Source organism: Falco biarmicus, chromosome 19 (genome assembly GCF_023638135.1).
Source record: "Falco biarmicus isolate bFalBia1 chromosome 19, bFalBia1.pri, whole genome shotgun sequence".
NCBI lineage: Eukaryota > Metazoa > Chordata > Aves > Falconiformes > Falconidae > Falco > Falco biarmicus.
In genome coordinates this window covers 5,862,733-5,889,120 of record NC_079306.1, presented here as the reverse complement: position 1 = coordinate 5,889,120, position 26,388 = coordinate 5,862,733, and the positions used below count along the sequence as shown (strand labels likewise).

Sequence of the window (26,388 nt, the reverse complement as noted above, 5' to 3'; positions counted from 1 at the left end):
GGGAGAGAGGCAAAACCCCAGTCAAGTGCTCCCATAGCTCCCCCTGAGGTTAAATCCTCCACAACCCCTCCGGGTCACCACTGTCCCCCTTTGGCAGGACGCACTGAGGGCCAAGCGCAGCCAAGAGGCTGCTGAGCGAGAGTGGCGGCGCAAGGAGAAGGAGGTGGCACAGAGAAGGGCTGAGATGAACCAGATGCTGAAGCAGAGCCGCCTGGAGCAGATTGCCCAGCGGGAGCACAGCATGGCCATGCACGTGCAGCGGGACCGCCACGAGTTTGAGAAGTTCCTCAGGTGAGGAGGATGGTGCTAGGAGCTCGCTGGCGAGACGGCTGGGCCCTGCCTTGCAAAATAGGGCCAAAGGATGGGTGACATGGCGGTAGGGGGGCTGCCGTGGGGGCTCCCAGCAACAAGTCAGCGCAGCCGGTGGGTCTGGTGCTGGCCAAGGCCCTGCAGGCAGGTATTGGCACGTGCCAGGGCTGGAGTGGGGCCTTTCATCTGCCCTGAGCTCTCTTGCAGGGCCCAGAAGGAGCAGATGGAGAAGGAGAAGGCAGAGGAAGCACGGAGGGCAGGTCTGCAGCTTGCCTATGCTAGTGATATCCAGCGCCAGATGCGGGAGCGTCAGCAGCAGCTGGCACAGGAGCGGGTGGCTGCCTTTGAGGAGTGCCAGCGGCTTGAGGAGGAGGCCCACCAGCGCAGCCAGCGTATCACCCAGTTCAAGCAGCAGAAGATGCGGGAGCTCAGGTGATGTGCTGCCAGCAGCCATTTACTTCCCTGGTTCACTGCATGTCCCAAAGTCCTTCCTGACTTCCCACCTCACAGGTTCCTTTGCATCCTCATCAAACAAGATCCACTCCGGGGCCACAGTCCTAAAGCTTGGCTCCGGTGTAGCACAGGGTGCCTGATGATTTTTTTTCCTCCACAGAGCCTCTGGCATCCCTGAGAAGTACTGCGCCCAGGTGGAGCGAAGGGCCCTGAGCCGAGCAAGCGCAGCCCCTGGCCAGGCTCAGTCCCACAAGGAGCAGAGCTCATGTTCCCCAGCAACTTAGGGGTTCCCATTTTCTTAGGCTAAATTTTCTACAGAGGAACAAAGATGTTTGTGGAGCAGATGGTATCTTTCGACCTTCTCTCGTCTCAGGTTTGCGGGCCAGGAGCTGCCCTTGGGAGTGGAGTAGCCCAAAGGCTCACTGTCCACTCCTGGGATGGAGGTTGCCCCTTGCCCACCTCCCCACATCCACTGGCAGAAAGCTGTCAGAGGTGGCCCATGTCCTTAGAGGGGCCAGGAGCATCCCCAGGCCTCAGTGCAGCTTGGTATCACCGAACCGGCAGGGGTGCTCTCAGCCTGCGCGGGGTGGCTCAGGTGGGGTCCCCATGAGCCAGGCAAGCTCTTTTCTACACGCACAGCCCTGGCTGCCCACAGCTGCATCAGCCGTGGCAGTGCCACCTTCTCACCGAGGTGTCACCTCCAGGCCCTGCGGCAGTGGCCTTCTTCAGGGGCAAAGCAAAGAGACCGAAGCATGATGCAAACATTTAAAATCCATTTGGATAGAGACTGGCAGTTTCAGAGGGCTGGGATCCTGTAGGAGTGGCTCTGATTAATTGTCAGAGCAGCTGAAAAATAAGGAGAGCTGGCAAAGGTGAGACTGCCCAGGGGAGGGGGACAGCTCGGAGGACTCTGCTGTGAACACTGAGTCTCTTGGGTTGGGTAAATAGCGAGGAAAAAATGCCATAGCCTTTTGTTATCCCTTCCTTGTCCTCGTCCCCGTGGTGTGATGGAGCCAGGTGCTGTGGGGCTGCGCTGTCCCTTCTGGGGCAGGGGCTGAATCGTGTCACCGGCTCTGCCTGCATCTGCCACCTCAGACCTGACCCCAACCCTGAGGAAGCCCCCAGGGCTGCCAAGCTCTCCGGGGCCCCTGGGGCCTCGGCACTGGTGCCTGGCCCACAAAGCATGTGCAGTGCTCTCTGCTAGGCTGGGCTGTCCATCCCCAGTCCCCAGCGGCCACGCGCCGGCCGTGCTGCTCTCGGTCACCACCTTGGCCAGGCAGCCACAGCCTTGTTCTAGGCCAGGCTCAGCCTGGAGGGTTTCAAAGCCACCACACCAGCTGCAGGGCGCTGTGACCACCGGTGGGCCACCAGCCAGGGTGGAGTGGCTTCCCCACCCTTTGTGCATGAGTTAGACCTCCTTGCACCAAGGAATGCAGGAGTCAGGCTGGGGAGCCAGCACCACGCCAGGAAGGAGCCCCGAGCCACAGTGAGCCACAGCCCCGTCATGGCAGGAACAGACCCTGCCACGCGGGAGCAGCCCCGGCAGGCGGCATCCCTCAACGCCTCGGTGCTGCCCTGGGGCCAGACCGTGCACAGGGGGCCCTGAAATCACAGACGCGGCAAAACACGTGCCAGACTCGGCCCCAGTTCCCAGCACAGGGCCAGTAAGGGTTAACTGGCAGCAGTGAGCTCAGCTTGGGGCCAGTAAATGGAGCAGCTCTTGGCCCCGGGTACTGTTTGGGACCGGCTGGGTGGTGTTGCCCAGCCGGCTGGGGCAGTCGTGGTGTGGAAAGGTGTGGAAAGCACTAGCATGGCCAAGCAGTGCTGCAGGGCAGGGCACAGGTGAGCTGGACATGGGCCCTGACCTGGCCCACAGCACCAGAGCAGCCCGGTGTGGGGGCTCACCCCCTCCAATGGATGCAGGCATGAAGAGTGCCCATAGCTAGGGCTGTCTACCAGCTGAGCATCCCCGGTGTGGCACCCAGCACCCACAGCTAAACATCCCCATCCCAAACTCCTGCATCCCTGCTGAGCATCCCTGTCCCCAACTCTTGCCCTCAGATTCCAGCCGGTTTCAGCCACTCTGTTCCTCCCCTTTGTCTGTCCCAGGCTCCTCCAGCCACACTGCTTGTCCCCTGCGCTGTGCTGAGCGTGGTCCAGGATGTGCTGCCCCTCTTGTTGCCATGCCACAGTGTCCCTGTGCAGTGTGCCATGGCCTGGAGCACCAGCCAGGTCTCTGCACTGCATTTCAGCAGTGCCACCGGCACAGGCTTGGTGGGTGCTGCAGTTCCCACATGCTCGTTTGCTGAGGGGGCAGGACCAGAGGAGGGATCTGCAAGAGCTTAAGCTCATGGTCAAACCACACCTTTAAGCTCTTCCAAATGCCCCAAGTCCTGCTCCAAGACCAAAATCTTTTTGGGACCTGCATGGGGCGAAGCTGGCACTTCCATGTAGCTGTGGTGCTCAGCCATGCTTGGGCTGCTCCCGCAGAGTCCCAGGCACCCAGGACTGCAGAGTCCCACCAGGCACACTCATCCCATCAGTACCCACACTAGCGTACCAGCCACTGGGTGCTGTGGTGTCCACGGCCCCCTGGATCGCTGCTCCAGATGCCCCTGGGTGTGCTGGTGCTCCCTGCCTGCACTGCCTGCAGTGGCCCCCAGCCTGGGTCTGGCTCGATGGTAGCCCATACCATGGCGATGCTTAATTACCGGGTAGGGAGTGGAGCAGGGCGGCATCACTCACGCACAGCTTGGAGCCACTCAGTCATCCCAAAGGCATCCACCCCACAGGGAGGAGCGCCCCAGCCCAGCATGTAAAAGCAGCCCCGCACGGGCTGGCTGCCTTGTCGCCTCGGAGCCTCCGCTCCCGCTCCTCCTCACTGGCACGGCACGGCTGCAGCGTCATGGCAGGGCACGGCGCCAGCCTGCTCCTGCTCCTGGGTCTCATGCCAGGTAGGCGTTGATGGATCCCTGCACTTGGACCCACTCCTGCAGCAATGTCACCGAGGATGGAGGGAGTCCCTGCCCAGCCACGGGGCACCCCAGGGTGCTGGATGCACCCCATGGTCAGCAGAGCACCTGCAGCCAGGACTGCTCCTGCCCCAACACCCACCCCTGTTGGCCAGAGCCAGGCAGGTGGCATTGACCCTGCCATGTCCCTTTGTCCCCAACACAGCTTCACAGGACCCAGACGGTGCCAGCCCTGATGGGTGCTCAAGCCCACCAGGATGCCCAGCCCCTGTGGGTGCCTGATCCTGACAGACAGGTCCCTGCCCTATTCCTGCTCCCCACAGGCTGGGTGCTGTCAGGTGTGGGGTCAGGGTGCACTGGGGCACAGGTTTGGGGTGCCTGTGTGCTCCCTAGCTGGTGCAATGGGTGCTGTTCTCTCCCCAGCTCTGCTCCTGGCCGTCAGGATCAACAGCAAGGGCCGGGAGGTGCTGTACCTGGCCAAGGGCGACTCAGTGAAACTGGGCTGCCCCTATGTCCTCGAGCCTGAAGACAACGGTCCCCAGGGTGTGGGCATCGAGTGGATCCAGATCACACCCGAGCGGACTGGCCCCGAGAATGTGGTGAGTGTCACTTGCCCCAGCAACTGCTGTCCCACCATGCAGGCAGGGCAGGCATGGCTGGGATGGACCAGATGGAGCCCAGCTGAGCAGGCAGGACAGGCAAGGTCTGGCAGGGCAAGGAAGGAGCTGGCAGAGCAGCCAGGGTTTGGAAGGACCAAAGCCCAGCAGAGCAGGCAGGACAGGCAAAGTCTGGCAGGGGAGGGGAAGGTCTGGGCAGGGCAGGCAGAGCCAGCAGGGTCTGGGCGTGCTGGGCTGGGAAGGACCAGGCGGGTCAGGGAAGGACTAAGCAGGGTCTGGTAGGGCAGGGAAGGAACAGGCAGAGGCGGGTGCCGGGCGGTGCATTTCCCTCCCAAGCTGACAGCCCCGGGTCCCCCCGCCCGGACCAGCCCTGCCCAGTCTCTCTGCTTGCCCCCCCCAGTTCCTGTCCTACCAGGACCACCACGTCAACTACGGCAGTGGCTCGGGGCTCCAGGACCGGGTGGCTTTTGTGCAAAATGACCCCAGCCAGTACGACGCCTCCATCCGCCTGGCTGACCTGCAGGTCTCCGACACTGGCACCTACCAGTGCCGGGTGAAGAAAAACACCGTGGCTGTGCACGAGGTCATCGTCACTGTGCAAGGTGAGTCCCCCCCGCCACCCACCCACCCTGCTCCCATGTGCCCCCTTCTGGGCACCCCAGGTGACCCCCCCCCAGTGGCCCTAGCAGTGAAGATGTCCCTCTCCCTGCAGAGAAGCCAGTCACCCCACAGTGCTGGACCGAGGGGGAGCTGATAGAAGGGAGCAGCATCCTGCTGCGGTGCTACAGCCGGGGGGGCACCTCCCCGCTTGCCTACCAGTGGGCCAAGCTGGCTGATGGCTACGGCGGGGGACGCCTGCCCTCAGGCACCATCCAAGGTGGGTGCTGGTGCTTACCTGGGGGGGGGGGGGCTCTGCTGGGTGTGGGGGATGCTCCTGGGTGAGGTGTGAGTGCATGTGTTGGTGGGTGTCCATGTCTGTACGCACCCATGTCGCTGTGCACCCGTGTCCAGAGTGCGGGTGCCGATAGGGTTGGGCTGACCGGGCTGTCTCTCCATGCTGCAGGACGAGCTCCTGGCGACCTGTTAATCCGCAGCCTGTCGGAGGTGCATGCCGGCATCTACCAGTGCCGCGTCACCAACCGTGTGGGCTACTCTGTGTGCCAGCTCAACCTCAGCCCTTCACCAAGTAAGTGCCACAGCTGAGGGGGTCTGCACAGGCAGGGGCTGGCTCTGCGTGCCAGGGTGCCACTGGGGACTGGCTTTGCATGCCAGGGTGCCACCAGGGGCATGGTGACCAGTGGGCAGCCGGCAGGGAAGCCGGCAGTGACAGGCTGTGCTCCCGCGGCAGGAGGAAGGCAGGCAGGCATCATCGTGGGCTCCATCCTGGGTTCCCTCCTGCTCCTCAGCCTGCTTGGGCTCCTCATCTGGGCGCTGATCTGCCGCTACCGTCGGAAGGAGTGCCAGCGGACCTGCAGTGACTGCAGGTGAGGGGCACAGGATGGACACAGGGCCAGTGGGCACTGGTGGGTGCCATGGGCCACTGATGGGCATCACTGGGCATTACTGGGGACCTATGGGCACCTGTGGGCACTGCTGGCGCTAATGGCCACTGCGGGTCACCTATGGGTACCACCAGAAAATGCTGGGAACTAACAGGCACGGATGGGCACCAATGGGCGGCACTGGGTGCTGATAGGTACCACTAGGAACTGCAAGGTACTCATGGACCCAGTGAGCACTGGTAGGTGCCATCAGGTACTGATGGGTGCCATAGGGAGCTGATGGGCACCAACAGATGCTGGTGAGTGCCACCAGGCACTGGATGGCAGTGATAGAAACCAGCAGGGTGACAATGGGGCACTGCTGAGCATCCATGAGCACCGAGGGGTGCCACCAGGCACTGCTGAGCACTGATGGGAGCTGCTGGGGTTCCCCTCTGCCTGCAGGAGCAGCACAGGTGGCACCATGACCCGCGCCTGCAACGTCTGCACTCACCACAGCTACTCGCCCCATGGCATCAGCTACATGCAGTGCCAGCACAGCGACGGTGATGAGCGGGCGGCCGCTCTCATGTGCAATGAAGGCATGCGGCACCAAGTCACCTGCCCAGCATTGTAACCCCCACACCGGCCCCGTGTCCACCCCCGATTCGGCTCCACTGGGGGAGCGACCACCAGCCCAGAGCCAGCAGCACCGCCGGGGTCCGGCACCAAGCGGCGCAGGGCTGTGCCGCCAGGGCTCGCCGTGCAAATTGAAGTCAGGAATCCAGCTCTCTCCTCCCCCCCTGAAACAGCCCCGGCTTCAAGCAAACTTCGTTTGGGTTCATCAGTCTTGTTGGTTTTCTTTTTTTTTTTTGGCCCCTTTTTTTGTATGTGTCCCCCACCCCCACCAGCCACAGCCCGGCTTTCAGGGCAGCTCCCAGCCCTGCTCCCGGAGGCATCCCTTGCTAGCGCAGCAATATTTATTTCTCTCCAGCCCGTCCCCTCGGTGTCAAGCAGGGACGCGGCAGCCCCGAATCGCCCAAACTGGCTGCCCAGCAGCCTCCTGCCTCTGGCCCGGCGCTGCCAGCGCCCCCACATTGGCTTCAGCAATTGGGTGTTATTCGAGATGAGATGCCATTGGCACCAGGATTTGCAGTTTGGAACAAGAAAAAACGAAAAGAAATAAATTAAAGTGAATACAGTGCTGTCCTGTCATGTCTCACCCATCCCCAGCTGGGCAGCCCGGGGAGGAGGCAGCTGCTGGCACCAGCATCATGTTTGGGGAAGGTCCGAGGGAATCGTCAGCACCGATTCACCGGCGTGACGGAGGGAAGCTCATCCCGGGATGGGTCCTGTAACGCCACAGTGGTGGCACCTGGCACGTTCCCAGCAGTACCTATCCTGGTGTCCCTGTGCGGATGCTGCTGACACAACCCCGCAGCACCCATGGGTGCTTTCTGGGGCTGCTGCCAGGGCACGCTGCCACGTGGCCACGAGTGCCCCATGCCGGACAAGCTGGTACATGCTGGGGAGCCATGGCTGCTGGCAGGTCTGGCAGGAGCCAGGATGCAGCTGCCGCAGCCCCCGGCCCCCCCCAGCAGGTGGGGGTCAGAGCTTCGAGCAGGGGGCGAGGGTGGTCCCAAACAGCACAGGTGCCCATACCAGGGTGCCTGCACCCCAGCCTTAACCCTGACCCTGTGCCAGTGCAGCCCATAAGCCTGAACCTGACCCCAGCCTGACTCACCCAGAGGCTGCCGCGACCTCCACAGTGACCCCGACACCCCACACTAACCCTCACCTTACCTAGCGATGACCCCAAGCCTCGCGTCAGTTCTGACCCCCATGGTAACCCTCCCGCGGGTGCTCGCCCCCATCGCTACCGCTGACTCGACCCCCACACCTGCCCCAGAGCTGCTAGTGGGGGAGGGCCCGTGGGCGGGGGGCTGCCCTGGCCGAGCCTGGTCCTCTGCCCCGCCGGCAGTCCTGGCCCGCCACAGCTCCAACCCCCGTCTCTGACCTTGACCCCTAAGCCCGACCCCAGCCCCACCTCGGCCAGAGCCGGCGCGGCCTGAGCCCCCTGACCGGCCCCTGCCCTGGCCCCGCCGCCCCTCCGGCCCCAGCCCGGGCCCCTCCCGCCCGCCGTGCACCGGCACCGGCACCGGCACCGGCACCCGCCGCAGGGCAGGTGCCGTGACGTCACGGGTCCCGCCCCCGGGCCCGGGCCCCGGCAGCGCCCGTCGCGGCCGCCAGGGGGCGCGCGCGGCCCCAGGTCACGAGTTGGGGTTGCCATGAGACGGCGCGCGCGGCCCGCGGCGGCCCCTCCCCCTGCGGAACCGTGGCGGGCCCGGCCCAGCCCAGCCGGCGGAGACCCCCGGGCTGCCCGCCCCGGGCCCGGCCCCTGGGACCCCTCCAACCCCAGCCTGCACCTCCGGGACCCCCTGGGACCCCGCTCAGCCCCAGCCCCGACCACCAGGGACCCCCCTCAGCCCTGGCTTGGGCCACCGGGACCCCCCCCAACTCCAGCCTGCACGCCTGAGACCCCCTGCGACCACCCCTCAGCCCTGGCCCCAACCACCCGGGACCCCTGGGACCCCCCCAACCCCAGCCTGCACCTCCGTCACCCCCTGGGACCCCCCTCAGCTGTGGCCTAGACCCCTCCCCAGGACACCCGGCCATACACCCACCCCACCCTCCCCAGCCGCCCTTGCTGTGGGAGGGCTCCGCGCTGTCACCGATGACCAGGGGCACCTGCTCCCCCCCGTGCCCCGCTCTCAGGTGGAGAGGTGCTACGGGGGTAGCAGTGGGGGCTCCCTGGAGGCCCCAACACCCTCACCAGGGCCCACTCTGCCCCTCCTCTTCCTCCCAGGCCTCCCCGTGGGGCACATCGTGGGCACCTGGGACGTGCCACCGAGGCCTCCCCGGCCAGGCTGACCTGACCTCCCACTCGGCTACAGCAGCTCCAGGACCCACGGCCCTGACTGCGCCGCAGCAGCATCGGGACGGAGATCACGGGAGCAGGTAGGTGCCCCTTCCCGGGGGACTGGCATGGTGCCCACTGGGGCTCCTATGCCCACCCCCGGTGGGGTCTGTCACAAGCAAGTCACGGTGGTCCCTGCGCTGCAGGAAGCAAACGCTGGGAGAGGGTTTCCAGGGCTGGGGACCGGCCATGTGCAGATTTCGGGGGTGTTTTGTACAAAGAGGCAGCGTCCAGTGCTTGGGCCGCCGTTTGCCCTTGTTCTCGGGACGGGACCCCCCCGCTTCCCCCCATACCCGGGCTCGTCCCCCTGCTGCGGGAAGGTGCCGGGGCCACCGCCGCCGTGCCGGCAGGAGGAGCTCACAAGCCGCCACTCCCAGAGAAAAGCATCCCAGAACACGGGCTGTCCTGATGCAGAGGGATTCCCGGACGCCCCAACACCCCTTTTCCACTCCCTGCTTTTCCCTAGGGTCTGCAGCAACGGTGCCTCGTCCCCAGGGTGACCAGCCCCAAGTGCTGCGGTGAGCCCAGCACAAAGCCCAGCCCTGCAGCAAACCCCTCCACAGCAGAGGGGGCTGCTCCAGACACACCACCCCCCCCCGCCCTGATCCAGCATTTCTGCCCGGTCCGTTCGCCCCCCTTCCCCCACTGCCCCCCGTCCCCTTCTTTGCACCACGAGCACAGCACACTTCTGCCTTGCGCAGCCCCAAGAGCCTCGGTCAGGCAAGCGAACCGCCAAGGAGCACTCCCAAGGGAGGCTGGGCGTCCAGCCTGCTGGGCCTCTTTGGACACCGCAGGAGCTGTCTGGCCCTGGAGCAGGAGCCACGGCACCGCTCTCCCGGCTGCACAGAGGTCTGGCTGAAGACGGACATGTCCCTGGAGCCCCAAGCTGTGTGGTAGCCTTGCTGCCAGCAGGCCAAGCCTGAGGGACAAACCCCGTGTTCCCACCAGCTTGCTGTGACAGACCTCTGATGCAGGGATGCCAGCTCGCCCAAAATCCCAGCCTTGATCCACCCTGCTCCAAGGGAGGCTAGTCCTCGGCAAGCCACCCCACCGCAGGGCTCCGCTGCCGGCAGGGGGGCTCTGCTGAGCCCGGGGGGGAGCGGGGCAGATCCCCCAGGCTCAGGGCATCACCTCCTGCAGGATGGGGAGAAGCTGGTCCCAGAGGAAGCACTGCAGGTTTTCACCCCTAAGGGTCAGGAAGGGGAACACGTGAAAGACCCCAGAGTGAGGCCAAGAGTGGGACAGCACCCTGTGGCCCATGCTTGTGTTTTCATGGCAACTGGAAAAATACAGGCTTAAAAATAAAAAATAATAAACAAAAATCAATCCCGGTGTTTGGTTTCAGGAGATCAGGGCAGAGCCCCAGGTAGGTCCGGGCGGGGCGGTGCTTCAGTGTCAGGCACGGTGCCCTCCCTGGCTTGTATCTCAGCCCACCCTGTTTAGCAGGGTCTCGTGCTGGAAATGTGGGACCAGCCACAGGCCTGGAGCTGCTCACAGCTCAGCGGGCCTCCCCCCGCGCTGAGCAGCAGAAAGCCCACCGCTACGGGCTGGTCTCATCCATTCCTTAACCGCTGTCATCAGGGGAAGAGCAGCAGTCCTGGCTTCGCGCCCCATCTGCCCCAGCCACAGGGCCATGCTGCTGGCTCACAGAAGGTGAGCCACGTAGAGATAAGCAGTAAAGTCTGCAAAGCGCAGCCAAGAGACGCAGTGAAGTCTAACTTCGTTAGCAGCTGGCACACACAACAGAATAGCTCATTAGCAAGCAGAAGTGGGTTCTAAATAAAAGCCATTTTAGCAACTGTAGGAAGTAATTGGTTTAAAGCTAAAACGTATTTTTTTTCGCCCAGGAGCAGCTCAATCCTGCTGGGGCATGCGGCTGCACCGAACAGGATTCAGCAGTAAGTCGTCTCCCTCTGCCACGCTGACAGCAGACAGTTTTTCCTCCTTCATGATTTCTCATCTCTGAGGTTGCATGTCCCCTCAGGGTTGTGATGCCTTCTGCTAATTAAAGGAGTGGCAGATTTGCTAGGTACAGCAGGCAGGGAGAGGAGCTGAGCGAGCAGGAGGGATGGGGCTCAGATTGGTGGTGGAAGTAAAAGCAGTCGCATGGAAACAAGCCTGGCCTGTGCAAGGGAGCTTGGAGCATGTAATTGGACTGGCTCCCCTCCTGTCACTTCGGGTCTCCATCAAAGCCTGATGAGGAGAGCAGACGTTCCCCATAAAGCCGACATTTTGCTGGTTGGTGATATGAATGGGAAGGAGGATCTTTCCTGAAACAGAGCCAAGACCTTTGCTGGGACGGAAATGCAGGACAAAGCTCCTGACGGGGAGCATCCTCTTGCAAAGCTTTGCTCCCAGTGGCAAATGCAAAAAATTGGCCAATTGGAGCAAAAAACTCCTGGACCTCGCTCAGGTGTTTGTACCAGCACAACCAATCACACTCCAGGTAGGAAATGCCTTTCTGCCAGGCTGGCAGCATTTCAGAGAAGTCAACCCCATACCTGCTAGCTCCAAAGGTCAGGCACTACACCTGCCTCTAAAGGCTGGAAACAGTTTGTTTTTCCATTGCTGGGATACTCTGGGAAGTGGCAGCTCCCTGGATCTCAGAGCAAAACACCCCTTCCTGGCCGACCTCGCCTCGGTGATGCATTGAGCACAGACGCCAAACTCAGTGGCTCAGTGTGAAGGATGAAGGCTGCTTTATTGCAAAGGTGGACAAGTGGCAAGTGCTGCAATGAGCTGGTGGCAACATGCGACTAGAAAACCACGTCCCTCCCATTGCCCCAGGGACAGAGCAACTGCCTAACGGGAAAATCGGATGTTTTTCACTGGCAGGGGCTCCAGGGCCCCAAAGCTGACTGTCATCATCTTCAAGGATAACGAGTAGAGATTGAACCTCTGCAGGTCTGAGCACCCCACCCCAGCTGGTTGCTTACTGCTGGGCTCAGAAAGTGCAGAGTCCTGCGGCCAGTGTGGCACTTGGAGGGCACCAATCACCCATTCCCCTCATGGGTGCCAGCGTTGGCAGCACCGCCTGCTCTCCCTGCCCTGGCACAGGCTGCCTCAATGGAGATGCTTGTCCTGCGCTGGGCCTACACATACACAACCAGCCATCCCCAAGCCCACTCGGACCTGCAGGGACACAGATTCAGCATTGTCTCAAGCCTGGGGACAGAGCAGAGAAAAGAAATGCCCTGGAGTTTGCCTGGAAGAAGCCAGGCAGCTCTCTGCGAGCAACTGAACATGCCAGGATCGGCTGTTAATTTGTGCCTGGCTTTCTGTGGCTGCTGGGGCATGTTGGCATGGCAGGAGACAGCCCAGCCTGTCCCCCCACCACTCAGAGGTTAGCACATCACCCGGGCTAATGTAAAGCAGCTCTTGATCATCCATGAGATTTGTGAGGAGGGGAAGCACCACCTTCCCCAAAGATTTGTAGTTACTAGAGAACCTGTCCTCCCGCCTCCCTCTCCACACACATCTTGAGGTGGGCCAGGATGGAGCAAATCTTCCAAAAAACAGGGAGGCCATCAACGGGGAGGTACCTTCACATCGCCGCGAGGCCCGCAGAGGAGAGCAGGGTCAAGATCAGGACCAGCACCCCAGACTGGTTGACCTGGGGGATCTTGAACCCCTTCCCCATGTCCCATGCCTGCAGGAGAGAAGAGACACAGCAGGGTTAATTTCAAGAGGGCTGGGACGGTCCCTGATGGGGATGTGTCAGACGCATGCGAGACTACCCTAAAACCAGCCATTAGATCACCAGGTACAGACTGAAGGGAACTACAAGCATCCGTTGCTGCGGGTCAACAGGCGGGCATGGGTCTCCCTGGGTGCAGGCATGTGTGCACTGTGCCAGATGAAGCTTTCTCGCTACCAAACCCCAGCATCTATCAGGAAAGCCACCCATGAGCTCTCCTTAATCCCCAGCAGCCACAGCACACCATGTTCACTTCAAAAGTGGCAGCTGCTCTCCTCTTGCTTCTCTCCTGCTGACAGAAATAGGTTATAAAGCACGGCGCGAGCTGCAGATCTAAGGCAGTGCTAACATCCGAGCGGGTGGGGATGAGCCTCAGCCCCCCAACACCTCTGCATATGGGCCTGGGTACACTGTGAGCCGTGGAGCCCAGACTGAGCCCGGATGGCAGGGAGGGATGCTGGAACAGCACTCTGGAGCTGGGTGTCCTTGGTTCCCAGGTATCGTAGGCGGGTTTGGACCTCCCACCTGACTGGCCAAGTGAAAGTGGGGTGGCTGAGGGCAGCCTGGGGGATGCACACCTCCTCCCAGCCTGCCAACAAGCCCCCAGGGCTCTAAGCATGAAGCACCTGGGGCAGAGGCACTAAAACAAACTTGCTCCCTGCTGACTGCCCTTCTGTCATCAACAGGTTGTGCTGCCGCGTGCAGCTGAGGGCCAACGCCGCAGGTTTCCTGCTCAGACAGTTTAATTGGCATCCTGTTATATACGTGCAGTCAGAGACTTCAGCACGCATTCAACTCACGACGCTCTGAACCAGCAGCCGCTTATGGCTGCTCCCTTCGCCCAACAGCATCTCCGTGAGCGAGCAGGGCTCAGCCAGCTACAAGCCCCATGCTCCAAGATCTCATCTGAGGGCAGGTGCTTAACAAGCAGATAACGAGCACTGGCAGCACTGCTGGCTGGCCACCATCTGCCCCGAGGACCCACAGAGGGGGCTCCTCTCGCAGCACATGGCTGTTGTTCACCCCAACGGCTCAGCCTCCTGGCACTCGGACACAGGCACCTCAGAATGGCTGCTCTCGGGTATGAGATAAAACATCCAACAGTGCTCAAGCCCCGTGTTTCCACACTGGAAACACTGGGAGCCATCACTGCCTGCAGCGTGAGCTCACATCTGCAGCATGGCTCCGCATGTGATGCTCCCCCCGCCCAGAGCAGAAGGATCATGTCATGCTCTGGGCCAGCTGCCTTTGCAATTTGCTCCCGTAGAACCTAACCTATCTGGAGCTACAGAAACCACAATCAACTACAAAAAGCAGCACGTTTTGTCCTGTTCCCAGCAAGAAACTCTCAGCATTCCGGCTCCCCCTCCATCAAACACAGGAAGCTCAGCTGAATGGAGCTGCTTGTTCCTCACTTCAGCCCAGGGCAAATGTCACAGGTTAGTTTCTGCGCAGGCAACACTGTCTCCAATCCTCTGCCACACATCTTCTGTGATCATTAAAGCTCTTGGAAGATCACAGCACAATGGCTGTGTGACAAGGGTGAGATAATGAGCAATGGATGGCACCTCTGCAAGGCTTGAGCCCGCAGCTCCGTGGACGTGTCCCCTGGCTGTAACACTGCTCTTGCTGCTTCTCGTCCATCTCCCACAGCCAAGGAGACATGGGGGGATGCTTCACCCAGCTGTGCCAGCCTGTGAAGTACCAGCATAGCAATGCTCTTTGCAATTTAAATGTACCCAAAAATAGCGCCGAGGTTCTGAAGCACTTGAGGTGAGTAATTCCCATTTCCAAGGACACCTTCCTGGACACTGCAGCCAGCGCTCCCGCAGCCAGCAGATGCTTCCCTTCCCTTACACCCCTGGCCCCCGTGGAAGCTACTCACAAGGTGTCGGATTCCATTCCAGGTGTGGTAGGAGAAGGGAAAAGTCAGAGCGAACTTAGCAGAGTAGATCAGAGCAGGCCCCAGGCTGAGCGACTTCACCATGGCCAGGTAGTGGGGAAATTGTTCTGGGAGCAGGAGGGCAGCCAGACCAAAGAGGGAGACTCCTGAGAAAGACAAAGCCTGCACGTCAAGCCAGCATAAGCGTTTCCAACCCCTCACTGCCTGCAGAGCCCCAGGCCACCTTTGTGTCTCTGGTTTGGTGACATGGCCTGAATCACCATCAGCTCACTGAAGGCCTGTAGAGGAAGGAGGAGGGAGAAGGGTTTGCCCATCTGGCAGCACTGTGAAAACATACCCTGCGGGGGGTGCTGAGGACTCAAACTGGGGCAACAACGCCTTGAACCTGGGTCCTGCATTACTCATACAACACCCAAACTGGTGTGAGCTCATGCAATTACAGCCAAACCAGCCCAAATCTGAGGTTAAAGGACAATTAAGTTTGGAAAACATAAGGTGGCAGCTCTTCAGCAAAAATCCCATCTCGGGACAGAAAGCCTTCTGCTGCCAGCCACCAACATGGGCAGCAATCTAGCCAGGCTGCTTCAGTGGGGACCAGCGAGGGAACCAGCAAAGAGGCAGTCTGACATGTGTGGCTGTGCTAACTGCAGGAGCTGTAGCAGCTTCTCCTCCCCATTTCTACGCCAAGAGGGTATATCCAGATGGTGCCAAAAGAATGGGAACGATTGCAGCCAGCAGTCAGCCAAGTCGCGATTCACCCTCCGCTCAATAGCGCCTGATTACACTGCAGCACGCTAGCTTGAGCGCCTTGGCTGGGGCCAGTGCTGGCAGCACAAGTCAACCAGCTGCTTCCTCACTCAGCCACTTATCTCCTCAATGGCCTTTGTGTTCGCCTTGCAAGAAGCACAGGAAGTCAGAGGCTCCTGTAAATTAAGGCCTTGACAGAGAGGAGTTGAACACTTCTCCCTCCTTCTGGCTGCTGAGCTGTGGATGACAAAGTGATGTTCCTTCCTGCTCGATCAGCCTAAGAAGGGGACGATTCCCCCGCCGGCAGGTGGTACATCAGAGCGGAAAGGCAACAGTGAACCTGCCAGTTTGGCCCACCTGAGAGCAAGCTGGATGGGGACTGCAGCCCGTGGGCCAGGCACGTCCCAAGCTCCTGGTGATAAGATCCCAAAGTGGGGTGATGCCAGCACAGCTGCCACGCAATGCTCTGGATTTGGGCACGGAGCAAGCACACAGCCACCCCAGGAGCCAGCTGGGCTCACAGTGTGCATGCAGGCAAAGTCACCTTGCTGCGCTCAGAGTGGGCAGCTGTCAGCTGCTCTCCTGCAGAGGATTCATGCCACTCTTCATGAGGCAGAGCTGGGCATAAGGTGGCTGGCCTGGGAGCAGCAAAGCCAAGCTCTCACCAGGGCTGCACTGTATAGGAGCAGGAGGGAACGTGGGTGCCCTTCTCTTGAAGCCCAACTCCCAGGCCCTCACGGGAGGCCTGGCTGAGGGCAGGCTGCAGCCCTCGCTGCTCCCTCTCACTCTGTCGAGTGAGCATAAGTCCTCAGTTCTGCACATCTTTTCTGAGTCCCTTCACACTCTGATCTTCTGCAAACACCAACCCGCCTCCCCCCATGCAACAGGGAGCTACCAGAGAAGCACCTTCCTGCTGCCATGAGAGGGCATTAATGGAAATAAAACGGCCTCTCACAGTTAGATGTGCTATCACTTAGTCAAACCATGCAAACATAACTGGAGGGTCAAAACAGCTGGGGGGAGTTTTGCTGCTGGTGCTGCCTTCTCCCCCACTGGCATCTCAGGGAACACAGCAGCCACTCCCAGGAAGCTGAAAAACCCCACCTGTGCTAACAAAATTCTCCCAGCTCTGCCTGCCCATCTGCCTTTCCCTCACACAGTGTCTCCTGTAAGGATAAACCAGCAAAAAACCGCCACGGAAGAGAAGGGCTGAGAACTAGAGCAGCTGGTCAGCCTTTTTCCAGACTGGGGGAGGCCCAGAAGAAAGCAGCCAGGCCAAGCTAAGTGCTGCAAAGGCTTCAAAGGCTTTTACATACAGGGGAGCATCGCTGCCTCTGCAGGACTGGAGCCACTCGCACCCCAAGAGGACTCAGGGACAGAGAAATGGGGACAGGGAGATATTTAGGGGATGGAGAAAGGCAGAGAACAAAGCGCAGGTTTCCCAGAAGAAAACCTGTTGCTGAAGCTGGGGACAGAGGGGAGAAAACCATCTGGAGTCACATCTCTGAATCAGAGGGGTGTTCCCTTCTGCAGCCCTCGCCCTCCGTCGCCACGAGCGGGTGGGAGATGCACGCACCTAAGCTCAGCGCAACGCCAGTGCCCCGGTGCGTGATGGACATCGCCATGGGCAGGGACCACCTGCAAAACAACCAACCTTGTCAGCAAAACAGGGCACAGCACCAGGAAGACCTCTGAGGCTGCAGGACAAAGCACAGTCCGTCTATTCCTAGACAGCTCTGTGCTGCTGGGCGGGTATTTCTGCACTCAGAGTTATTCAAGGAATCCAGCCAGAGCAAAAGGGGAGAGATGGGGGAATTTGCAGAGGCAGCTTGGGAATGGCAAATGCCACTGGCACGGGTTTGAGAAGGAGAAGGGCGTCTGCTGAGAAAGCTTAAAGGGAGATGAAGCAGGAGAAGACTGTAAGGCTCCTGCAGTTTAGGAATAACAGCAGGGTTTGGGCATAAATGAGAGAACCTGGAAAAGTGACAGAGGTGGCCCCAAAGAAGCAGTCAGCTCTCTGAGGAGGGAACCAGAGCCCAGAGTTGGCCTCCTGTGTCTGCCCTTGGCGACCGCCAGCTCCACAGTGGGACACGCCATTCTACGCAACTGCTCTCTGCGGAGGCAGCTGCCTTTCAACAAAATGCTGCCCTGCCCAAGCACCCCGAGGCATGGCTCTGAGGGACACTGTACCCCTCTGCAACACCCCGTCCGAAAACAGCGAGTGTCACCAGCTCTGTGGGGGAGACTGTGATTCCCCACGCACAGCTCAGACAGATCACAGCACAATGCAGAGGGTCTTCCCGTCCTCTGTCTGAAGTGACAGTGGAGACGTCCACAGCCCTCCCACCTAAGGGTGCCTCCAGGTATGGAGCTGCTGCATGCCAGAGCCTAGAGTGTGCCAGTGAGAAGCTGAGGAGGCCAAGAGGCTCTTACTTGTAAATGGTGATGTGAGGGGACAAGGGACGATTGGACTTGGTGTTCTTTTCCCAGAAGCGGGCCATCTCCTCCTTGGCTGTTGTTCCCATCGGGACTACACTGCAAAAGAAGAGGATACAGGAGGTGCAGGGAGATGGACAGTGGTTTACCACTGCCTGCTCCACCGGGCAGCAGCTTTCCATCCTGCAGGACATGAGCTCCTGGCTGACCTTGACTACAGCAGCACAAAGAAGGCCCCAGCTGTGCGTGGAGCCAGGTGAGGAGAGGATTGCTGCCAGCTCTCCCGAGTGAATAACAACAACATGCAGGATGGGAAGCTGCTGCACTGGAATCCACCCAGCCAGCAGAGCTGAGCCACCCCCCATCCCCCACCCCCAGCACCACCCAAATCAGGATATCAGATAACACGTTATATAATACTGATAACATGCAACCTGCTCTTTACTGCCACAGTAATTGCACACTGTACCAAATAAAGAGCTTGTAATTTAACAATCCCAAGATTACACAGCAATTACACTTACAGCCCAATTTAGCAGAAAATAACTATTTCTCCTTAAGCCCAGCAGCAGGAGGCACAGGAACAAGAGAGTTTCTGTGGCTCCCAGCTCTCCTCAGGTGCAATGCTGTCATGCAGAGCAGCACAGAGGGGTGACAGGGGTACTGCTGCCCCCGTGAGAGACCCAGGCCCCCCTCAGCAGCCAGCCAGGCTCTCCATTCATCCTCATCCACAAGCCCCAGCCCCCTCATAAATAGGCTGTGCTTTCACGGTGGCGTGAGGTGGTAGATGCCCAGCCAACACATGGCACTGATTGACTAGAATTACTAAGCCGATGGAGCACACCAAAGCCTCAGATGGGATCCCTTGGGGAAGAACTTAATCCTGTTACTCTCAATAAAATCCTGGACTCACTGTCTCACAGAAAGGCTGGGACCAAGCCGAGCCAGCAGGCACCGCTGACCAACACATCTGCAAGAGAAGACAGAAAGGCTTTGTGAGTGCCAAATAAACACCTGCAAATGCCAGCAAGATGCAGCTGGGCAGGGGATCCGCCACTTCGTATCTTAAAATCAATCTTTATATGAGAGAATCTGGGCTGTTCCTCAACAAATCTTCTCTCACCTACACTGAGATCTACTATACTAGAGTCTGTAGATTCTGCCCAGGGGTTCGTTCTTTATGACACCCTGTAATTAGTCTGCTCAGCTATAACACTTTGTAAGTCAGACATAAACAGCACTCTAAGCTCACAGCTACACGGAGGCAGTTCATTTTTCACTCTCACTACAGCAATTATCAGGGCGGGTGGCACCAGGCACATCTGCCGAGCTACAAGGGAAGAGCTAGTCCAGGCCACTGCTCTCCGTGCATTCGAGATGAAGACATCGCCTCCCCTTCCTCCAAACACTCAGCCTCATCACAGCATTTCACCACTGCCATTCGTTAAGCTCCAAGCACCGGCAAGATGGGAGGTCTCTGTCACAGTCCAGCGCAGGCAGCATTTCAGCTGCACCGAGGCTTGGGGCAGGAGGTGAAAAGGGATTTTGTGGTGCCCAAAGGAGTGGGAGCCGCTCTCTGCAGAGCAATTGTAGCAACTGCAACTCTGACATTCAATGGCATCTCTCCAGGATGGGAAGGAACAGGCCCCCAGCCCAGGGCAGCTCGAGTGTCTGCAGATGCGGGCTGGAATCTGCAGTGCCTGCTGCTCTCCAGGACAAAGCATAACAGGCACCGCTGCCTTTCCTTCGTCAGGAGGACGACGAGAACAAGGTGTGCAATAACGTCTGACATGCTCATCTGCAGCACAGCGACAAACACTAATTAATCTTCTCAAATGCACAAGCATCTGTACCAGCATCTCCTGCTGTTTCATTAACAGCAGTAGATAAACGAAGCTCTGCTGCTCTTCAGTTGTCTTGCAGCCAGTCTCAAGGACGTGGAAGGAAAAACATCTGGAGGTCAGCTCTTCGCCAGGTGTAAATGCAAAACAAAAGTCATTATTATTAACCACTCCAAGTTCCTGTGTAAATGATCATTAGGACGTTTCCTTTCAAATTCCTCCCTTGTGTTCAAAGGCTAGACTTGAAACACAGCAGGTTTTTAGGAAGGCATCCCGGCTGGGTGCATGAATTTTTGGCAATGCAGAATCCACTCCATGCTGCAGTGCAACATTTCCACTAGAAAACCCTCTTTGAACTGTCTTGAGTCTATCAGCACCCTCTCTGAAGCACAGCCTGACAGCTGGACGAGAGCTTCATGAGGACACAGCAGGGGCTGAGCCCAGCCAAACCTCCACCAAGCCCACCATCACAACCAAAAGCATCTGACAATGGATCCCCAAAGAAAAGTCTCAGGAAAGTGCGCAGGGGGAGCACCCTGCACAGCTCATGCACTTCCCAAGCCAGAGGGTTTCGGTCCATAACAAGTGGCCTTTTCCACCATGAAATCACATTGCCACCTCCAGACCCCCGCCAGCTTTCCACACAAATTCTCACAGCTTAGTCAGACACAGAGAACCTGCTCCCTGCTTGTCCCAAGCCCCCCAGACCAGATGGGCCGGCCACCATCTCCCAGTTCCTGGGCAGGGGAAAGGAGGTGAACAATAAATCTCTACCCACAGACCATTAATGATTTATACACCTCACTCACGCCCCCCTTCAGTCCTCTTTTCCAGGTTAAAAGGCCCGATCTGTTTAATCTCTCTCTGCACAGAAGCCACTCCATACCTCTCCTCAGGACTGAGGCAATGGAAGAGGGAAGGCTGGCTTTGAATCTCACACAATTCAAAACAAGAATAAAATCCACAACGTGTTTGCATTTTTTCAAAGCTAAACTCCCCAGCAAGAACTCCCCATCTTCTTGGCTCAATTTTAATATTTTTTGTAAGATGCAAAGCATTACATCTTGCTTCAGTGGAACGCCTACTGCTTACAAAACACAGCCCTCCAGCTAAGCAATCAAGGTCACTCTGTACCAAGAACCTGTCCTCTTAATTATTTATCATTCCCTAAGTTATTGCATCTTTCCCAGCTCTTCCTCCATTAACTTGCATTTTCTTCCAGATCACTGATAAACATGTTTTTTTAAAAAGAATTAGCCCTAAAAGAGGATCCTCTGGACCCCAGCCGAGAGCTTCCCACAGCATCCCAGCCAGCTCCCACCCTGCCCCACGCCCAAAGAGGATGCAAAGACTAGGGGGGCCACCAGACAGTACTACTTTTTGGGGACTTCACAGAGCCCAGCTGCTCGCACAGGGCTGGAGAAGGACAAGTGTAAAGCAGCAACTCAAACGAGAGAGATTCATAAACACCCAGCTGCACACACCCAACCACACAGCTCCTTAGCTCAAGAGGAGAATTTTGGGAGTAGCGGGGGACAGCATCAGCTCAGTGTCACATCGATAGACATCATTAACATTTATCCTGCAAGACAGGTCTATAAAAATCACTCAGATTTTGCCATGGAGAAAGCAAATGAGAAGTGATTATATATGCTTTTTTATCTGACAAGCAGATGCAGACATGAGATGAAGTTATCAGGTGCAGGCTCCAAACCAGAACAAGTGCCTTCTCTCTTCTTTTTCAAGCAGCAGCTGCGGGGCGCCTGGTATGGGAGCCCCCCGCCTCTCCTGCTGCCGGCAGATCCTGCCTTTAAACAAACCCGCACACGCAACAAAGAGCTTTCCACAAAAGCGTGACAGCTCCAACTGCTGCTAGAAAGAGAATATTTTAAGAGAATGAAATCCCAAATGCCATCTCCAGGCTGATATCAAAGAGGAGAACGTCAGAAAGAGTGGCTGGGAAGGGGGATGCTCACAGCCTCAAGAAAGCACAAAACTTTGCAGTGGGGGTGGTAGATGGGAAGAGGCACCTTCAGGCCAAGCAAACACAATACCCTTCCCCCCTGCTGCTCAGCACCACAGGCATAGCAGAGCACACTCCCGCAGGGGCCCACTGAGCTCCTACTCAGCTGGTGGGACTCCTGTGAGGCAGGGGAGCTGCTGTGAGGCAGCACTCCTAAAAGCTGGTGGGCTGCCCTGTGAGGCAGGGGACACCCCCCAGCCCTGGCTGGGTGCTAACATGGGCTTTGTCCACCCAGTCAAGGCCATCAAAGCCACAGGAGGGAGGGCTGGGCAGAGGCTGCACACAGGGTGCAGGAAGGCACAGGGCTGCCTTTCCCTGGCCCAGCAAACCGCCAGCCTGGCCCGCAGCCCACCGAGCGCTCAGGCCTCGGTACGGCCGCCGCAGCCCGGGGGCGTCCAGGCTCCTGCTCTGCCCCAGGCCCGCACCTCAGCACCCGCGCCCCGGGGGCTCGCTGCGGCCGAGGCAGAGGCCTCACCGGCTGCCAGCAGGGCGGGGGGCGGCAAGCGCGGGGTCGTGGGCCCCGTCCTCCGCCCCGAACACATCGAGGGACAAGCCACACTGCACCGGCGCTCCGGAGCCGCAGGGAAACGGCTGCGCCCGAGCGCAGGGACGGGACCGGGAGGGACCGGGCCCTGGGGCTGGCGTGGGTGGGGCGGCGCGGCCCGTTCCCGCACCGGGGGCCTTTCCCCACGGCCTGGCCGGGGGCAGGAGCCCGTGTCCCAGCCTGGGCCAACCGGGGCTCCGTGCGCGGCTCCGGGGCGCCCCCGGCCCCGTGACGCCCCCGGCCCCGTGACGCCCCCGGCCCCGTGACGCCCCCGGCCCCGTGACGCCCCCGGCCCCGTGACGCCCCCGGCCCCGTGACGCCCCCGGCCCCGTGACGCCCCTCCCTGCCGGGCTGTCCCCGCCAGCAGCACCGCGGCACGGCCGAGCGGCGCCACCCGGCCCCGCCGGGATGGGACAGCCGACCCGTCCACCCACGGCGCCGCGCAGCCGCTCCGGGGGCCACGAGTCCCACCACGGCGCCCGGCTCGGCCCCCCCCGGAAGTCACCTCAACGCCAGCGCCGCCATCTTGGAGCGCCCCGATCGCCGGAAGCGGCCGTGACGCACTTCCGGCGCTGTCGCCCGGGGGTGCCCGTTAGTCCCGGTTCCCCCCAGCGGCTGCCCGTTACCCCCCGCTCCTCGTTCCACCCCGCCGGGGGTTCCCGTTGCCCTGCAGAGCTGTTACCCCAGCTCCCCGTTATCCCCAGAGCTGCCGGTCCCCCCCTGCCCCCCCCCAGCGCTGCTAGGGCAAGGGCACGGGCACGGGCTTCCCAGCCCACCGGGACCTTTTGCCCGCAGCTGCACGACATCAAAGCAGGGAAATCTCGCAGCTCCTGGGCATGTCCTGGCCCCATCCCCATCCTCATCCACATCCACATCCACATCCCTGCCCCCAACCCAGTCCCCAACCCCGGCCCAGGCCCTGGTCCCAGCCCCATCCCTGTCCCCCCCTCCCCAGCGCAAGCTGTCTGCACCAAAAGCCGCCTGAGGAAAACCCCACTTCGGAGCTTTTCCCCAAAAAACACAACCTGCTCCTCAGCTGGTGGTAAAACAGCCAGGAGGCCACGGTGTGAAAAGTGGCACTTTGGTGGTCCCTGGCTCTTCGCCCCACAGGGAGGGGTAGGCCTTGGTCCATCACTGGCCCCTCAAAGCTGTGTTTTCACCCCAAAATGGAGCTGGAGCAGAGGCTGCTAGGAGCATGCTGGGCCGGAGCTGGCAGTGCTGGCTGGGGAGCCCCCCCCTGCAGCACCGGAGCCGGGGGCTGCGCCTGGGGGTGCAGGCGGCTGGCACCGGAGGGGACATGCTGGCAGCCTGCAGCTCTGTCACCGTGAGACCCCCAAGCCCTGCCGGGTGGGTCCATCCCTGGGACCAACTGTGCACCGCAGCCATGTGCCAGTGCCCTCTGGCTCCAGCCACATTCCTGCTGAGCCGCCTCCGCTTCGAGCGGGAATGTGGCTGGACAAAGGGCGCTGTGTGCCCAGCACCCCCACCACATGCTTCCCCCTCCTCGCCCATGGCCAAACTAAATGCCCCCTTTCAGCACAGGGCAGCCAGCACCCCCTGGCCCCCCACCGCCCCGGCTGCCCGGCGCCCATTGGCCCAAGGCCGGAGCACCGCCGGCATCGTTCGGGGCTGCCTGCTCTTAAACCTCAGCCCCCGTCCCACCGGCACCCTTCAGCACACCGCCGGGCCCCGTGCACCGCCAGCCCTCCATGAGGCTCGGAGCCGGCTGGTGACAGGCAGCCACCATGTCACAGGGTGCCAGGGGCAGCGGCAGCCTCCTCCTCCTCCTTGCTGGGCTCCTCTGGGCACTGGGTAAGCTGGGGACAGGGACAGGGGACCAGGACTGCTGGTCTGAAAGTCCTCATCCTGGATGCTGGGGGGGGGGGGGTACCAGGGGGCTCCAAACCCCTGGGAGGTGGCCATGGGACTGGTGGCCACCCACACATCTGCTTTTGGGACTGGCAGTGGCAATACTGTGGGACCGTATCTGCTGGCATGCCCTGGTCCCTGTCGCCAGGCTGCAAGGCAAGTCCCAGCAATAGCCACCTCCTTGGGGACAGGTGACAGGTGCTGGGTGCTGGACCCAGCCCTGCTGGTGTCCCCAGGCAGTGGGACACGGTCGCCTTTGAGCCAGCCATGGGGACACCAGGGTGTAGGCTCCCTGCAAAGGCATCCGCGGGGGCACAAAAAGCCACTGTCCCCCACCAGCCCTTGTGCTTTCTTTGGGGCTACCAAAAGCCCTTTGGTGACAGCATGGGGCTGAGCATGGGGCCAGCACGGGGGCACAGACTGGCCGGTGGCCCCAGTGATGCGCACCGTCCCCATGCCAGGGTCCCCTGTGGGGCTGACGAGTTTGTGCCCCCTGGCAGGGCCATCCCCGACATCATCCATCCACGTGTACACGCAGCGGGAGGTGCACGGCACCGTTGGCTCCCACGTCACCCTCTCCTGCAGCTTCTGGTCCAGTGAGTGGATCTCCGAGGACATCTCCATCACATGGCACTTCCAAGCTGAGGGCTCCCGTGACAGCATCTCCGTAAGCACCCACTCCACTTTGGGGCTGGGGGCTGCCCTGCCGTGGCCAGAGCCACTGTGACCCTGATGTCCGTGTGTCTGTCCCCATCGCTAGATATTCCACTATGCCAAGGGCCAGCCCTACATCGATGACGTGGGCAGCTTCAAGGAGCGGATGGAGTGGGTGGGCAACCCCCACCGCAAGGACGGCTCCATCGTCATCCACAACCTGGACTACACCGACAATGGCACCTTCACCTGCGACGTCAAGAACCCCCCTGACATCGTGGGCAAGTCCTCCCAAGTCACACTCTACGTCTTTGAGAAAGGTATGGTGCTGGCAGTCCCCTCCTCACCTCCATTTCCCAGCTCTGGCCAGGGGGGCTGACAGGGCACTGGTGTCCCCGCAGTGCCCACCCGCTACGGTATCGTGCTGGGCTCCATCATTGGTGGGGCTCTGCTGCTGGTGGTCGTGGTGGTGGCCCTCGTCTATCTGATCCGCTACTGCTGGCTGCGGCGGCAGGCAGCCCTGCAGCGACGGCTGAGGTGAGCCCCACCGCCCAACTGGGACAAAACCACCCAAAAACGGGGCTGTCGGGTGGGGCTGGGGGGGTTGGCCTTTCTGAGCTGCCTGTTTGCCTTTCCATCCCAACTGCAGTGCCATGGAGAAGGGGAAGCTGCAGCGATCAGCTAAGGACGCATCCAAGCGCAGCCGGCAGGTGAGCACCAAGGGGTTAAGGGGGGCAAAACAGCCTGGCTGGGGTGGGGGCAATTCCCTCTCCCACCTTTTGGGGTGGGAGGAGAGGCTGTGGGGCAAAGCCCTCATAGTCAGGGGGTGCCGCAGCACTGACACTGCCCCCTCCCCACAGGCACCCGTGCTCTACGCCATGCTGGACCACAGCCGCAGCACCAAGGCAGTGAGCGAGAAGAAAGCCAAGGGAGCCCCAGGGGACTCCCGCAAGGATAAGAAATAGCGGTTAGCGGGCAGGGAAGGTACCGCGGGAGCGGACGCCGGGGCCACCCGGCCCCCCAAAGTCGTCATGACCATCGAGATGGAGCTGCGGGGGGAGGCCGCTGAGGCCACCCGCCCCTCACCTGCCGTCCGCTCCCCCAGCAAGGGCAGCCTCAAGAGCGCCCTGATGCACATCATCAAGCCAAACTCGGGGACCTGACACCCAGCCACCAGCGGAGCAGGGGGGCCAGGACATGGCCCCCCCAGCTCCGGGAAGCAGCCACCCCATGGCATGGGACCCAGCGAGGAGCAGGGTGTGGTCCTCGCCCTGGGTCCCCTGGCCTCGGGGATGCCCCGGCGTCCCCCAACCCTGTCCCAAAGCCCCTTGGTTGGTACCTTCCTCTGCGCAACCGCTGCCCTGCCCAGCCCTGGGCACTGATGTAATTTTTCTATTTGAAGATGCAACAACTGAACTCTGGCTCTGTCCCCCCTGGGCTGCCTCGGTCCCCCCTCCCCAGGGACCTGCAGGGTCCCTGCGGAACCGTGCTGCACCCATCTCTCCCCATCACACACCACCCCCCCAAAACCAGTCTCCAGGAGGGTTTCTCGGCCCCTGTTGTTGTTCCTTTTCTGGCCGTTTTCTCGTCTCTCCCTGCGACTGAGCCCAAATGATGTCGTGGGGTGGCTCCCGCCCTGTCCCCTCCATACTGCTCCCATCCCGCATTAACCCTCCCACCCTGTAACCCCCAGCCCCCTGCATCGGCCGGAGCCTCGTGGAGGAGGAGAGGCTTCGTCTGGGCTGAAGGACCTGCCGGTGCCCATCACCCTGGAGCCGGGCGCCGCTCCCCAATGTGTTTTTCTACGCCCTGTCCATGTCCCCGTCATCCCCATGGCGCCATTAATAAAACTCACATCTCCAGGA

At 60.5% G+C, this 26,388-nt stretch overlaps 4 protein-coding genes across 8 annotated transcripts in view; 3 read left to right on the top strand and 1 right to left on the bottom strand.

The window, feature by feature from the left end:
* The window catches only part of CFAP45 (cilia and flagella associated protein 45), an 8,955-nt gene extending 7,899 nt beyond the window's left edge, over positions 1-1,056 (top strand). For both annotated transcript variants that reach the window (XM_056322072.1, XM_056322073.1), the window contains exons 9-11: positions 98-291; positions 517-741; positions 923-1,056. In XM_056322072.1, coding sequence (XP_056178047.1) covers positions 98-291; positions 517-741; positions 923-1,046 — 543 coding nt within the window. In that variant the 3' untranslated portion in view covers positions 1,047-1,056. The remainder of the gene's footprint in view (positions 1-97; positions 292-516; positions 742-922) is intronic.
* On the top strand, positions 330-26,388 carry MPZ (myelin protein zero). Its single transcript, XM_056322117.1, is given in 7 exon segments — positions 330-340; positions 23,694-23,812; positions 24,370-24,536; positions 24,630-24,843; positions 24,925-25,060; positions 25,173-25,233; positions 25,384-26,388. Coding segments are annotated over 6 exon segments (948 nt in total). The 5' UTR covers positions 330-340; positions 23,694-23,745; the 3' UTR covers positions 25,687-26,388.
* Positions 3,611-7,051, top strand: VSIG8 (V-set and immunoglobulin domain containing 8). 4 transcript variants are annotated; one of them, XM_056322103.1, is made up of 7 exons: positions 3,611-3,716; positions 4,158-4,333; positions 4,752-4,953; positions 5,064-5,228; positions 5,415-5,537; positions 5,700-5,835; positions 6,298-7,051. In XM_056322103.1, the coding sequence occupies exons 1-7, from the start codon at positions 3,668-3,670 to the stop codon at positions 6,467-6,469; spliced, it is 1,023 nt and encodes a 340-aa protein (XP_056178078.1). In that variant the 5' UTR covers positions 3,611-3,667; the 3' UTR covers positions 6,470-7,051. The 4 variants fall into 4 exon arrangements, with proteins under 4 accessions (XP_056178078.1, XP_056178077.1, XP_056178076.1 ...); XM_056322102.1 differs by having other exon boundaries at positions 5,682-5,835; XM_056322101.1 differs by lacking the exon at positions 3,611-3,716 and having other exon boundaries at positions 3,992-4,333.
* On the bottom strand, positions 11,486-22,655 carry SDHC (succinate dehydrogenase complex subunit C). Its single transcript, XM_056322127.1, has 6 exons — positions 22,506-22,655; positions 18,506-18,562; positions 17,590-17,691; positions 16,733-16,794; positions 14,392-14,555; positions 11,486-12,458 (listed from the first exon to the last, which is right to left on the bottom strand). The coding sequence occupies exons 1-6, from the start codon at positions 22,523-22,525 to the stop codon at positions 12,354-12,356; spliced, it is 510 nt and encodes a 169-aa protein (XP_056178102.1). The 5' UTR covers positions 22,526-22,655; the 3' UTR covers positions 11,486-12,353.